This window comes from Dromiciops gliroides, chromosome 1 (genome assembly GCF_019393635.1).
Source record: "Dromiciops gliroides isolate mDroGli1 chromosome 1, mDroGli1.pri, whole genome shotgun sequence".
Lineage (NCBI taxonomy): Eukaryota > Metazoa > Chordata > Mammalia > Microbiotheria > Microbiotheriidae > Dromiciops > Dromiciops gliroides.
The window spans coordinates 313,765,101-313,781,578 of NC_057861.1; the positions used below are offsets into that span (position 1 = coordinate 313,765,101).

At 36.8% G+C, this 16,478-nt stretch overlaps 1 protein-coding gene across 1 annotated transcript in view; it reads right to left on the bottom strand.

The window, feature by feature from the left end:
• Positions 1-16,478, bottom strand: part of ME2 (malic enzyme 2) — an 81,155-nt gene that overhangs the window by 51,803 nt on the left and 12,874 nt on the right. The window contains exons 2-5 of the mRNA XM_043977657.1: positions 7,507-7,626; positions 5,209-5,342; positions 3,434-3,583; positions 327-402 (exon numbers count right to left, since the gene is read on the bottom strand). Coding sequence (XP_043833592.1) covers positions 327-402; positions 3,434-3,583; positions 5,209-5,342; positions 7,507-7,614 — 468 coding nt within the window. The 5' untranslated portion in view covers positions 7,615-7,626. The remainder of the gene's footprint in view (positions 1-326; positions 403-3,433; positions 3,584-5,208; positions 5,343-7,506; positions 7,627-16,478) is intronic.

The following is a 16,478-nucleotide window of genomic DNA, read 5'->3' on the forward strand; positions in this document are numbered from 1 at the left end:
AAGAATGAGAAAATCTAACAATTGCCCTTCCACGAACAATAAAATCACGAACCCCCAATAAAGCTTCTTGGTGTTTTAAATACTCAAAGAAGCTGGGGACAGGCAGAAGTGGCCCTCTTCTTTTCCTGTCAGCTGACCCTTTCATCAGTGATTCCTACAGAGAAAGGCTGCGTTTGTATAATACCATGATATCCTCATTAAAAAGCACTATGATGTAGAAGTGCAAAACAAACTGTGGCAACAATGAAAAAATGTTGGTGTCTATGTACACAGGTAACTTAAAGGGAAAGACAACATTGTGAAAAGGAGAGTTGTGCTATTAGTACCTTAACATCATTTTCTGGCCAGTTATCCACAATTGATCTAATATGGCCTCTGTCTGAGATTGAAATAAATAATCCCCTGCAATAGAACAAAAACACTTTTGCACTTTACAATAGTTTGCTTTCTTTTGTGTTATGAAGTCCCTCCCTCCCAACTATTAGTAAATTCGACTACTTTGTGTAGTTATTGAAAAAAATCAAGCCATTGCATATTTCCAAACTGATCGAATTATGTCACACTGATAAAACTGCTCACTGCACAGCTGTCAGGGGACATTATTCAATTTAAATGCTGTCACTGTTTTATGGAGGATCAAGCTACCATATTCAAATAAGCTAAAAACTGCCAAAATGATAGAAAAGTCAATCATGAATATGAAAAAGTATGGAACTATAACAACTTCTATGAAGTAAATCAATATAAAAACTTCATTAAAGTTTGAAAGAGGAGCAGGCAGGGTGAGAATATATAGCTTTTATAGGAGATCATGGTTTAAAGTGCAAAATCATCTGAAATACAATATTCTTATCCAGAGTAAAAGGAGATTTAGTCATTTGGAAAAAAAATCACTTCCTCCCCCACCAAATTGGATTTTAGAGGTCACAGTCAAATAGAAATCAAATAACTCGAATCTAGCTTTGCTATGATTTCCAATCTTTTGATAACTCATCCTGACACAGCCTTTATGTTGCTATTCCAACTCCAAATCTAAGATGGACCAAACGACCATCTACTAACCAACATATATCTATTGAACATCTACTATGGCAAAAAGCACTGTGCTAGGTACAGCAGAGGAAATATTCACCCGGGAGAGTGTGTGTGTGTGTGTGTGTGTGTGTGTGTGTGTGTGTGCGCGCGCGCGCACGTGTGTGTGACCTGAAGAGATAAGACATGAAAAAATAATGAATACAAAGCATGAATGGCATAGACAAAAACTGTCACAGTATCCTGGAGTTAGAAGGGATTTTAAGGGTCATCTAGTCCAATTCAAATCTGACTGAGAAAATTCTCACAACCTCCAGAACAAGGGAGGGGGAATGAATTGCCTGCTGAAGCAGCCGATTCCCCTCCTGTGTAGCTACAGTTGTTGGGAAGTTTTCTTGAACTCTCTCCCTTTGCCATTCAGTATCTCCCCACCTAGACATACCATTTCCTAGGTTCTTTCTGCCTATCTCATGAGTCCCCCTTTTGCTTGCTTTCCTCTCTCCCTGCCTAATCCCTGGATCCAGATTGAGATTGGGAATAGGCTGCTCTCTTCCTTTCTGTATAATTAATGAAAAATTTGGCCTTCTGGTTTGTATGGTTTTCTTCTGGTAAAGAGGGCTGTCATGAGAGACACAGTGTGGCAATTCAGATATTTTAAGGCTATTATGGAAAAAGTTCATCTCCCTTTGTAAGGTATGACCCCTGAGCCAACAAAAAAGACATGCTCCAGTAGGCTCAGTTTCAGTCATTTCCACATATGTAGGACTCTACATACACACGGATAAAGATACATATGCTTAGCCTAGGTCCTGAATGTAGATGAAGAATCAGAAGGCAGGTAAGCCTTGGGGTACTCCTTTCAGGGTAGGTAGAGGCACAAAGGAGTCATCATTAGTCCCTCTCAATCACTGCCTTTTTTTTTTTTCATCTAGGATCAGAGGACCTGACTTCCCTTTCAGCAGAAGAGGAGCTGAATGCCTTCCCCACAGGCCCACTTTCATGCACCAAAGAAACTCCTTTGTCTGCCCTTTCACATATACTCCTGTCTCCAGCCCGGCAGAGCCTCCTCTATAGCCAGGAAGCCACACAAAGGACCCCTCAGAATACTTTACCCCACCTTCCCAGAGATATACACACCTGTCAGAGAAGAGACAGATCAATGAAAACTAGAAAAGTCCTCAGGAAGAATAAGTTAAATTAGGCATTGAAACTTTGGGATCAGCTAGGTAGAGAGGTTTGGGGAGGACATTTCAGGTATGGGAGAGAAAATGAGGAGTCAGAGCAAAAATAAGGGGCAAGGCATGGTTAGGGGATAATAAGGTCACCAGCCTGAATGAAGTAAAAAATTATTGTGGAATAGTAGGAAGAAAAGCTAAAACAGTAGGTTTAGGATGAGTTATGGAGAAAGGGAAGGAAATAATCAAAGTAGGCTTTTCAGAAGGACAATGGGTGGGTGGTAGTCTGCAGGACAGATGGAGGAGAGTTTAGTGGAAGAAGCAGTAGTTAGAAGGCTACATTTCATTATATTTAGCTTCATGAGAGAGAGAGAGAAGAGAGAATATAATCGAGTATGGAAGAAGTATGGCAATCTTTTTGCTTTAGCTCTGTTAGCTGAACAAAAGGCATTACCATAATGAAATGATGATAAGAGATGCCAACAGCACTCAGTACTACATGAATTTGTGTGTGCTCAAAGTACTTAGAACTAGAAAAACCATTACCTCGTTACCCAAATGGGAAATGCACCTTTATTGGTTTATCTTATGAAAGGGAAAAAATAGGCAGAAAAATAGTTTTAAAAGAACTGAGGACAATCTCTTAAATTAGTGAGAAGGTAGTCATGGCCAAATTGTTAAGCAGTGTTAGTGAAAAGTAGAAAGTCTCTACCAGAATTCGGAAAAGAATTCCAAAAGAGGCATCCTGGTATAGTCAAAAGAACAGACCAAGAATCAAAAGACCAGTGTTTTCATCCTGACTCCAACATTAAATTTCTCTGAACCTAAATTTCCGCATTTGTAAAATAGCAATTAAAATAAAATTTATAAAAAAAAATAAAATTTATTTACAAAATGCTTTGTAAACTGTAAGGAACTATATAAGCATTAATTATTGTTACTTAATAATGTGCTTATTTTTGAGCATGACAGGTGAAATTCATGTAATATTTTGGGGCAATAGGAATATGGCAATAATCACTTCTGTCAAAATAGAAGCTTGCATGTTTTCAAAAAAACACTTTCTCTCAAGCTATTGTAATATGGAAAATGGACAGGAGACATGAGGAATAAGAGGTACATCAACACACAGAAAGGAACTGTGGATTAAATAAAGGATAATACAGTGTCCTTTCTATAAACCACAATCACAATAATTTCTAAACATAAATTAGAATTAGCTTTACCTTGGTCTTCGAAAGATGTGTCCATATTGTGAACAGGCTAGACCCACTGTTGGGGTATATACTATTGGCATTAATCTTTCAATATCATCTTGAAGAATCCTATAAAATAACTTTTCATTTCTTTCTTGGACCCCCATTATATAGATATATCTGAAAACAAGCATGGTAAATAAACAAGCTTAGAGATAATTTACTGCTCATACTAACATATTAACCTTCCAAAAATATACATGAATATAGTTCTTTATATTATCACTTGGTTAATAATATGGAAAGCATTACTTGTTTTTTGTTTGTTTGTTTGTTTTTTGTTCTTTGCAGGGCAATGGGGGTTAAGTGACTTGCCCAGGGTCACACAGCTAGTAAGTGTCAAGTGTCTGAGGTCAGATTTGAACTCAGGTCCTCTGGAATCCAGGGCCGGTGCTTTATCCACTGCACCACCTAGCCACCCCCGAAAGCATTACTTTTTAAAGCAACACGATCATAAAAATGAGTCTTTATGACTATAAATTCAGAAAAATAAAACAAAGGAAAATTTCCATTCAACTATAAGAATTAACAATAACCCTGGGGGCAGGTAGGTGGGGCAGTGGATAAAGCACCGGCCCTGGATTCCAGAGGACCTGAGTTCAAATCTGACCTCAGACACTTGACACTTACTAGCTGTGTGACCCTGGGCAAGTCACTTAACCCCCATTGCCCCACAAAAACAAAATAAAAACAAAACAAAACAAACAATAACCAATAAAAATATTTCTATTTATGTACTTAAATACAGAACAAGGCAAATTATGAAAGAGAACTAAAATATTTATAAGCTCTAGGAAAGCCAACAATATTTAAAATAGAATTGAAGATAGATTACTACAAAGCTCTTCCTATAGCTTCCTTTGATCAGTTCTGGCATAGAAAATAGAGAAGACAGTATACAAATCTAAAGTATTACTGTCTCAATATCTCTTTAAGAGAAGTTTAAATTGGTCAAACAGCTAATAAGTGCCAGAGATGAAATTTGAACTCAGGCCTTTCCTAACCAAATCTATTACTCTTTCCTTTACACCATACTGCTTCTCTGAGGCAAATAAAGTATATCCAGAACAGGGAGACTAATTTGGTAAATAGCTTGAAATCCATGTCATATAAGAAAAATAATATAGGAAACATATGAAATACAGAAAGATGACTTGGGGGATGACATGGCAACTATTTTTAAACATATTAAGGGCAATCACAGGGAAGGAGAATTAGACTTTCAGGAGTACCTGAGTTCAAATCCGGCCTCAGACACTTAAGACTTACTAGCTGTGTGACCCCAGGCAAGTCACTTAACCCCAATTGCCTGACCAAAAAAAAAAAAAAAGAAGACAAAAAGGCAGAAATAGAATAAATGGAAGTAGCTTTTGACCCATTAAAAGAAAGAATTTTCAAATAACCACCTAGATACAAAGGGATATTGTAGAAGAAATTCCTGCATTGGGTGGAAAGTCAAACTAGATGATCTATTGGTCAACCTAGGAATTAGAATCCCATCTAATTCTAATATTTTATAATTCTAATGAGTATACTACTATGAGTCTCAAAAAATATTTTCCCACAATAATTCACAATGGTAAATAAGAGTGAAATATGGTTATTTAAATAACTGAAAGAAAATAAATTTTAGTATGGGCATTGGTTATACCACAAAAATATAGCTGGTCTAAATTTTACAAACTGGAACCAACACCCCCCCCCCAAAAAAAAAACCCACACAAAAACTTCTGATAAACTCTTACTTTTCCAAAGGATCACTTATTCTTTTTATGTTTCTGTGGAATCGTAAAGCTTGAATATCCTGTGTCTCTATTTTAGGAGGTAGAAGTCCTTGAAGTCCAAGCATTTGTCGTTCTCGCAATGTAAATGCCATTCCCTAAAGGAGGAAAGGGCAAAATATACTTTATAAAAAAATTTAACTCACATTCATAAGCAAATTTCAGAACTATCAATTTTTGAATTATCTAAACCCTTTTCCCCTATTCATCTCCATTTCTTCTTTTTTTTTCAAATCCCAGCTAAAATTTTACCTTTTGCAGGAAGTCTTCCTGTTCCCCTTAATTTTAGTGTCTTCCCTCTGTTGATTATTTCCTAGTTATCCTGTATATAGCTCATCTGCAAATAGTTGTTTGCATGTGGACTCCTCCATTGGACTACAAGCTCCTCAAGGACAAGGACTGATTTTTGCCTTTCTTTGTATCCTCAGCACTTAGCACAGTGCCTTGTACATAGCAGCTCTTAATAAATGTTTACTGACTAACCCTTTATTTCTCTTTTCCCTCATTATTCGCATCCTGTGGGTGAGGAAGTAAAACTCAAATACAGGCAATTTTACTAGCACTGATTAGCTCTTTTAAAAGGCTAGGTGGTGGGGGCAGCTAGGTGGTACAGTGGATAAAGCACCAGCCCTGGATTCAGGAGGACCTGAGTTCAAATCCGGCCTCAGACACTTAACACTTACTAGCTGTGTGACCCTGGGCACTTGACCACTTAACTCCCATTGCCTCACCAAAAAAAAATTTTTTTTTAAAGGCTAGGTGGCTAAAACTAAGTTTTAGGAATATTTATGGATTTCATTTATTAATGCCTTTTCTTACTACTATTACCATAGAGAAGAGTTGGGATTGGGTACTTTCATTATGTATTTACCATAAGGATTCAAGTAATATATCAAATATTATATTTGTGACCTAATCTAATTGATTATGAAATATATTTTTATTTAATTGTCATATATAACATATATAATACCAAATCTTGTTTTTGGTAGACTACTAGCAAAAATGTCCACCTATTGCTAATTAGTACAGTTAGTAAATTTCATTAAAACCTGTTAGGCAACTAACTTCTTTCTAGAAAACATGAGCAGGAAATAAGTCCTACTAGTCTATCATGAGATGTTCTATAACTAAAATAAATCTCCTTTATCTAATGAGCTTTAAAGGTTAGGATATTTTCATGACTTTTAACATACTGACTTTAACCTTGCCCTCCCCTCCTTAAAAAAGCATCCCCTCTTTTCTTTTTCATCGCCAAACTGGCTTGAGAGGATGGTCACAGAGTCAAGTATGTTGTGGAAGGGACTGCTTTGTAGGGTAAGATTAAATGTCCACTTGGATCCCATCCAATTCTGAGAATCTATGAAGCCAGTAATAAAAAATAAATTAGGTTTTCATGTCAGGATAAAGTGAGAAGGGCTGTCTCCAGATAACTGGCATATCTCTTAATCAGATATTCACATATTTTAGATATGTCACAGGACAAAATAACTAGCATGAATTGTTTTGGTTTTTTCCTCCTGCTTAAGACCAGATAAAATGCCAATTTACAATGAGTTTTTGAATTTATTTGCAAATATCTGAATGTCAGTTTCCTAATATAAGGATTTCACTGCTGGATATTTATGGATATTATCTGCAATATGATAGATGATTAGACTCATATACTTTATTCAACAGCTATGAAATGTGATTTAAAATTTTATTATAAAAAAGAATGATGGGGAAGCTAGGTGGCGCAGTGGATAGAGCACCAGCCCTGGAGTCAGGAGTACCTGAGTTCAAATCCGGCCTCAGACACTTAACATTTACTAGCTGTGTGACCCTGGGCAAGTCACTTAACCTCAACTGCCTCACCAAAAACAAACAAACAAACAAACAAAAAATAACAACAACAACAAAAAAGAATTATATGTCCTTCCAGAGTACTACAATGCATTTTAAATGAAGTCTTCTTAGTGAAGGGTATTACCTACCTAACATACTATAAAAGATCTGTCCCTTAGTCCACCCCAACATAGATTCAAATACCGTACTTCTATAGGAAATAGAACCCCTGCTAGAAAACTGTATCATTAAAAATGCTGTCAGAGTGAACTCCAAAACAAATTCCATAGAATAATAAAACTTTCAAAACTCAGAAAGTTCATTTGATGTCATTTATTTGATAAGCTGATTTGGTAGCATCCTTTATTTGATAGTAGCAAAATATTGTGTTAAATAAGAACAGAGAAAATGAATAGTAGTATTAATGTTACTAACTTTGTTTGTTCTTGGATTCAACATTAAAGGCTTGCCTTTTTCTCTGGTGTGCACACTTCGACATGCCAATATACAAGGAGAAGTAACTATTCTTAATCTGGAGAACATCTTCTCTTTTACCTGGAAAAACAATGGAAAAAAATCAGGATGAAAACATATTGTAGGGTCAAATACACATCAAGCTAAATTTTATTTTCAAAAGCATATTCAGAAAGCTCTGTTTAATGCATATACAAAATTGTTTTTTCAATTTCTAGCAAATGGCTTTGTGATCTGAAAAAGGATGTGAAAGAGCAACCTGAGAAAAGAGTAGAAGACAAAATGGGAGAAGGAGCACAAGAAGATGAGAGAAATGAATAGCAGAAGGTGCAAAAATAAAAGAAATGGGGGGTGTGGGGCATCAGTGAAGCTCAAATAAAGGCATACCCTGATATAAGGCATTTATTTATTGGTCTTACTTGGAGGGCTCACAGAATCTTTAAAACTGGCAGGACAGGCATTCAGCTAAACTTATTTCCACATTATCTAAGTAGAGACAGGTATCAGAAAGGGGGAGAGGAAAGGTTCAAATCCATTGCCAACTCTATAGATAACTTGAGGAGGACAAGTAGTATTATCTAGAGATGGGTAGTTGAAATAAACTACCAGGTGGGGAACTTAACTTGGGTCATAAAAGTGTGTAACTTGAGAAAGCCTGAAGTTTCACACACATCCATACAGATGAAGTGAATTTATTTAGAACTTCACAAGGCAGAAAACATGGTGTTTGTGGATAGTGAGCTGACCTTAAAACCAGGAATACCTGAATTCAAAGTTCTGCCTCTGACACATACTGCCTGTGTGACATTTAGAAATCTCAAACTCATGTTCAAAACAGAACTCATTATCTTTCCTGCCAAATTCTCCTTTCTTCTGAACTTACAATATTACTCTTGAGGACTCAATCATTTTTCTTAGTCACCTAGGCCCACAACTTCAGTATCAATCATCCTCAATTCCTTACTCTCACTCCAGATTAAAAGATACTACCAAACCTTGTTAGTTTTATCTTCACAACATTTCTCCTTTATGTCCCCTGCTTTCCACTCACACAGCCACAACCCTAGTTCAGGATTTCTAATTGGTCTCCTTGCTTCAAAAGTTTCTTCCTAGATTTCATCTTCCACTCAGCTACCAAAGTGATTTTTCTAAAACAGGCAACTGGGGGAAAAATCTTTGCAGCAAGTTTCTCTATTAAAGGTTTCATTTCCAATAAATATAAGGAACTGATTCAAGCTTATAAGTCTAAGAGTCATTCCTCAATAGATAAATTTGGTCAAGCATATGAACAGAATATAGGAATATTTTTCAAAGGAAGAAATCTAAGTTATCAACAATCATATTAAAAAATGTTCTAAATCAATAAATGTAGAAATGCATATTAAAGTAATTTTGATATTCCACTTCACAACTATCAGGCAGGCAAAGCAAAAGAATAAATTACAAATGTTGGAGGAGCTGTGGAAAAATAGATACATGAGTTGGTAGAACTGTTAATTGGTCCAGGTATTCTGGAGAGTAATTTGGAACCATGCACCAAAAGTTACAAAATCATGCATGCCCTTCAACCCAGCTATACCACTATTGGGAACGGCTATCTTCTATTTTTTTTCTTTTTCTTTCTTTCTTTCTTTTTTTTTTTGGTGAGGCAATTGGGGTTAAGTGACTTGCCTAGGGTCACACAGCTAGTAAGTGTCAAGTGTCTGAGACTGGATTTGAACGCAGGTCCTCCTGACTCCAGGGCCGGTGCTCTATCCACTGCACCACCTAGCTGCCCCAGGGAATGGCTTTCTTCTAAAGAATTAAAAGAAAAAAAGGAAAAGCATCTATGTATACAAAGATATTTTAGCAGTTCTTTTCATGGTAGCCAAAAACCACAAAGGGGAGTGTTTTATTGCTAAATAAACTGGTATATGAATGTAATGAAAGATTATTGTACTATTATAACAGATGATGAAACAGTCAAATTTAGAGGAAACTGTGAAAACCTTTATGCATTCATGTAGAAAAAAAATGAGCAAAAATAGAACAATTTATGCAATAAGAACATTATTCAAAAAAACAACTTTGAAAGACTTTAAAGAACTCTGATCAACACAATGCAATCTAAAAGAATAATGAAACATGCCATTCACTTCTGACAAAAAGGTGATAAACTTAAAATGCGGAAGGAGACACGTTTTGGGGTACCACTAATGTGGGAATTTTTCTTGCCAGACTATGTAGATATGCATAATTTAAGAAATTTGGTCAATGGTAGGAAGGGGAAGGAGGCCTTATTTTTGTTACTTGAAGGATTAAAAAACTTAAAAAAAACCTTTTTTTTTTTTTGCAGGGCAATGAATGAAAGTGACTTGCCCAGGGTCACACAGCTAGTAAGTGTCAAGTGTCTGAGGCCGGATTTGAACTCAGGTCCTCCTGAATCCAGGGCCGGTGCTCTATCCACTGCGCCACCTAGCTGCCCCTCTATATAGTGTTTTTAAAGTTTATTATTTGGGGGGCAGCTAGGTAGCACAGTGAATAAAGCACCAGCCCTGGATTCAGGAGGACCCGAGTTCAAATCCGGCCTCAGATACTTGACACTTCTAGCTGTGTGACCCTGGGCAAGTCACTTAACTCCAATTGCCTCACTAAAAACAAAAACAAAACAAAAAACAAACCCACTATATAGGCTTGACTGTCCCCTTCTGCTTAATGTGCTGCAATTTTCCCTATTACCTCCAGGATAAAATATGGTCTTCTGTTTGGCATTTAAAGCCTCTTCCTCCCTTTTTAGTCTTCTTATAATGTACTCTCCTCCATGACCCTACAATCCAGCTATACTGGCTTCTTTCATGGTTTTCAAACATGATCCTCCATTTCCCATTTCCATACCTTTGTGTTAGTTGTCCCCCATGCTTGGAATGCTCTTCTCCTTCACGTGTGCATTTTAATTTCTTTGTGTTCCTTCAAGACTCAGTATTAATCCCAACTCCTGCAGGAGGCCTTTCCCATCCCTCTAAATTGTAGTGATTTCTTCTCTGAGATTAACTTCCATCTGCTCTGTATTTGGCTATTTATTTATTGTCTCTCCCCTTAGAAAGTAAGCCCCTTGGGATTAGGTGTTCTTATAATAATGAAATCATAGGTTATTGGATATATATAACCTATATCAGATTACCTGCTGTCTAAGGGAGGCGGGGAGGGAGGGAGAAAAATTTGAAATTGGAAATCTTATAAAAACAAATGTTGAAAACTATCTCTACATGTAACTGGAAAATAATAAAATACTTAAAAAATAATGAAATCATAGGTACAGACTAATCCTTATGCAGAATTTAACATGAAGTTCATAGATAAGATCTTCACTGATGTTCATTCAAGAATTAAGTGTGGATATAAATGCTGACTACTTCTACAGTGGGTCACTCTAGTTAAACTTATTACTTATTTCAAACAATGCGAAATCACATTTAAATTCCATCATCTTTATCAACTTTTATGTTCCTACTATGCTTGTTAAATATGCCATTTTTTAAAGACCTAAACATTATATGTGAAAGGCTTTTTTTAAAAAAAAAAAAAAAACACAATATTTCCCCATCTCTCCCAGGTTGGAAGTGCAGGGGCTGTTAACCGACCTAATCTCTCTACTGATTGGCAGGGAAACTTTAAAATGTTCATTCCTGACCTGGGCCAGTTCATCCCTCCTTAAACAACCTGATTATGTAACTCTGAGAAACTCACTTAACCTCTTAGTCCTCATCTTTCTAAGTTGAAGAGAAGGTACTGATTTGAATTGGTAGAAGGAGTTTCCTTTTTTTGGAGATCCTCATATCAATGAAATCATAGGTCCAGTCCCTATCCTTTAAGGGGATTTGATTTCAGGGGCACAGTTTACTTATAAAAACCTATGTGGTTGGGGCAGTTAGATGGTGTAGTAGATAGAGCACGGGCCAGGAATCAGGAGTACCTGAGTTCAAATCCGGTCTCAGACACTTAACACTTACTGGCTGTGTGACCCTGGGCAAGTCACTTAACCTCAATTGCCTCACCAAAACAAACAAACAAACAAACAAAAACAAAAAAAACCTATGTGGCATGCTGTAACAATTGGAATGACGCCACCTGCTGGAGACTTACTGTAGAAGAGTTCCGCCCATGAAGTAAAGATCTTTGAGGGCAAGACCAGAAGTCTTTTCTTTGGCGTCAGGAAGTGATGTGGGCTAGTGGGAGGAGGAAGGAAGAGACTGGCGCTCGGTCTCTCACTCTCTTTCCTGAGGACGCTGGTGGAGAGGGGAGCTAGAAATGTGTTCTCCCTTTAATAGATAGGAATCTAGGCCTTTCTCTCTCCCTTTACCAAATTCTTATTCTCCTTAATAAATACTTAAAAGCCTAACTCTCGCTAAAGCTTATAATTTATTGGCGACCACTCATTAGATATATTAGACAGTTTAGCTACACTTTTAGCCCTTAACAATGCACATGTATAGTATATGAAATCTAACTTTAATTCTAGTAAGGAATTTAAAGATCTCTGTACTATATACATTTCAGCATTTGGCTAAATTATAAAAACTTAGCAGTGTACAAATTCTTGCTTTTATGTTAATTCTTAATTGTCTCCTTTGTAGACTACTGTAGCTAAATTTGGGGATACTTTTATGATAAAATTTAAATCTCAGACTCCTCCTCCCTATTTCCTAGGATACTTCTGGAACATTGCCTTAATTGTATGCTCAAGATATAGAAATTAATTTCCATTTTTAGCTCAAGTCAAACAAATTAGAAAAGTAATATGTTTCGGGGGCAGCTAGGTGGCACAGTGGATAAAGCACCGGCCCTGGATTCAGGAGTTCCTGAGTTCAAATCCAGCCTCAGACACTTGACACTTACTAGCTGTGTGACCCTGGGCAAGTCACAACCCCCATTGCCCTGCAAAAATAAAAAAGAAAAAAAGAAAAGTAATATGTTTCAAATCTAAGCACAATTTTTGGATTATCCAGTTTTATAGTATCCACCTTCTGTGTAGGAAAATGAGACGGACTACATAATGAAAATAGTGATACTGAAGTCTAAAATTTGTCTCAAATGAAAGTTTTTATTTTTACGTAATATAAGTAAAAACCGAATCTCTAGCAACAGTGACAATGTAGAACAATGCAAGAATGCTACATCTTTCTACACAGTGTTTCATAGTTTTTGCCATAGTTTTGTCTGGATACTACATGATTATATAAATGATGCTAATTTTAAAAACTAGAATCTTGTTTAATCAGGGACTTTTTTATGTTAATGTATTTTTAAAAAATCTCATTAGTCTGTTAACAGCAAAATTAGAGGCCTTTCACATATACTGCCCCATAGGGTAATCACAGTAATCCTGTAAAAAAGGTAGGACAGATGTAAGGATCGAAGGAGATAGTATAATTAACATATTTAGCATACTTTAAAGCATTATTTCAATGTAATTTATATCTATTTTACAGATGAGGAAACTAAGACTCAGAGAAGTCAACAAACATTTATTAATTGCTAGGCACTGGTAATACAAAAGCAAGCAAAAAAAAAGTCCCTGCCTTCAAGAAGCTTTCATTCTTTTTTTAAAATTTTTTAAATTTTTTTAAATATTGCAGGGCAATGAGGGTTAAGTGACTTGCCCAGCATCACACAGCTAGTGTCAAGTATCTGAGGCAGAATTTGAACTCAGGTCTTCCTGAATCCAAGACCAGTGCATTATCCACTTTGCCACCTAGCTGCCCCAAGAAGCTTTTGTTCTAATGGGAAAAGACACCATTTAATAAAAGGTAGCTGAAAAGCTGGGGAATAGAATATGGAGGCATAGTGGAGAAAGAAATCTAGAGTTTTAGGAATGGAAGTGGTAGAGGAAGGAAGAAATGAACATGACTGACATGGGTATTTCCTTAAAATAAGGATTAAGGGAGGAACTGACTAATCAGAAAAAAGGGCCATAAGGGAAGAGAAGTTAAATGACCTATCAAAAGGCAAATTAAGTTACCAAATAAAAGCTAAAACTCAGGTCCTTCTGATTTCTGGTTTGGATGTTTATGTATGTAATTAGGTATATAAAATGTGAGAACTCAGCATGTATTGAATGCAAATAGCTGCCCTGAGTGAAACACTTCTGGCAAATGAAGGCCAGCTTACCAAAATAAAAGCTGAATACATGTTTTTCTGGAATGGCTGCAGTGATGGGGATGCACCATGAAGTTGGTGTAGGTTTCACAATCCAAATCAATCTAGTCAACAAGCTTGTATGCCTCCCAAAAGGAGAGAATGACAGGCTCATGACAACTCAATTGCTACTTGCAGGAAAATGCCATGCCACCATCATAAGTGCATATGTTCCCACTATAATAAACCCTGACGGGGTCAAAGAAAAATTGATGAAGGTGATGCGTGATTCAGTACTGGAGAGATCATAGACTTATCCTCTACAAGTTTAACATTCACATTCAACAAAAACAGCAGCCCTGAGGCAAGAAGACTACCAGAAGACCTTATATTAACAAAAATCAGAGTATTTCACCAGGAGAACATTGTGCGTTGATCAACTGTGATAGACTAGATTCTTCTCACTAATCCAATTGACATGAAAGTTCCAAAGGACTCATGTTGGAAAAGGCTCTCCAAAACGAGGGAAAAAAAAGGAACTGTGGAATATGGACGCTGATTGGACCATACTATTTTGTTTTTGGTGCTGTTTTTCTTTTTTGAGATTTTTCCTTTTTGCTCAGATTCTTCTCATATGACATGACTAATACAGAAATATGTTTAATGTTATTACATATATATATATATAAACCTATATCAGATTACCTGCTGTCTAGGGGAGGGGGGAGGGAGGGAGAAATATTTGAAACTGGAAATCTTATCTAAACAAATGTTGAAAACTTAAAAAAAAAATTAGAGTACTTCTATCAGGTAAACAGTTTGTTGCTAACTTAGGGGGTAAACGGAACCAACATATGGTTGGCAACCGACACAGAAAAGGAATGGGCAACTACATTTACTCATCTGGGACAGAACATTTTTTTTTTTTTTTTGCAGGCAATGGAGGTAAAGTGACTTGCCCACGGTCACACAGCTAGTAAGTGTCAAGTGTCTGAGGCCGGATTTGAACTCAGGTACTCCTGAATCCAGAGCCGGTGCTTAACCACTGCGCCATCTAGCTGCCCCCTGGGACAGAACATTTACAAACATCAAGATTGATTTGATGAAAATAATGGAGAAATTCAGAAGCTGCAAAGCAAAAGACCCGAGAATTCCATGAGGTTTAGCACCAGGAAAGTTCCTCCGTCTGTAAGAAGGCAACATTTAACTCCATCAAAAATAAAATATAAGCAAAGCTTACAGAGATGCAAGATTCTTGGCTCAGTAAGAATGCAGATGAAATTCAGTTTTATATAGATAGAAACAATCCAAAACACTTTTATGAAGTCCTGAAGATATGTATGGGCCAAAGTCAACTCAACTACTCAGTACCGATAGAGCCACATTGATTAGTGATAAAGACATGATCTTAAAGAGATGGGCTGAATACTTCCATAGTGTTCCCAACAGACTGTCAGCAACCAGTGCTGAAGCCACTGACCATATACCTCAGGTTGAAGTCAATCCCTCTCTAGCCAAACTTCCAAATGAAGAAGAGGTTTTGAGTGCTTTTTGGATTCCCTTCTGTGGCAAAATGCCTGCTGCTGATTCCACATCTTTCCTTCCAAGGAGCAAGCATCTTTTAATTTCATGGCTGCAGTTGCCATCTGCAGTGATCTCTGAGCCCAAGAATATAAAATCTGACACTACTTCCATTTCTTTTCCCTCTATTTGCCAGGAGGTGATGAGACCAGCTGACATGATCTTAGGGTGCTTTTTTTTTTTAATGTCGTGCTTCAAGCCAGCTTTTAGATCTTCTTCACCCTCAACAAGAAGCTTCTCAGTTGTTCTTCACTTTCTGCCATCAGAGTGGTCTCCAGTACAAAGAATGAAATAATATCTACTTGTAATAAGTTTACATTCTGACGGAGGGGATTTATACATATAAAAATGTATAAATATAATATAAGCATAAGTATAAAGTTAATACAAATATATACAATCAGTTAAATACAATGTAGTTTGGGAAGGAGGCACTAGTAACTGGGAGGAATCAGGAAAAACTTCATGGTATTTGAACTGCTTCTCAAAAAAGAGACTTTATAAGGGAGAGGTAAGAAGCAGTACATTCTAGACATGGAGGCTGGCCAAATGCAAAAGTCTGAAGATAGGAGATGAGTATCATGTGTGTGTGTGGGGGGGGTTTGTTTGGATAAGAGAATGAGAGGAGGAATAATGTCCAATTAAACTGAAAAAATAAACTGAGATCAACTTGTATAAGGTTTAAAAAGCTAAAGAACGGAATTTATATTTTATACCAGTGGTAATAGGAAGCCACTGCACTTGGCTGTTACATGGTCAGAACTTTGCTTAAGAAAAATTACTTTGGCAGTAGTAGATGGGACTAGAGTGACAACAGAACTGAGGCCAAAGAGCAATTAAGAGGCTGTTGAAATAATCTGTGTGAGAGGTAATTAATGAGGTCTAGAATTAAGGTGGTTGCTGTGTAAATGTAGAGAAGGCATCAAATATGAGAAATATTGGGAGGTAGAAACAGCAAGATCTGGCAACTGAGTGCATGTGTTGGGGTGAGGGAGAGTGGGGATAGTGCAGACTAATGCTGAGATTATGGACCCGAGATACTGGAAGGACGGTGGTGCCTTTGACCAAATTAAAAAAGTGTGGAAGAGAAGACAGTTTAGGAGTAAAGATGATAGAGTTCGGTTTTATACATGTTGAATTTGAGAGGTCCCCAGGACATCCAGTTTGAAATGTTCAGTTGCACAGGAAAGTGATAATCAGAGATTAAAAATCTGAGTCATCTGCATACAGATGATGGT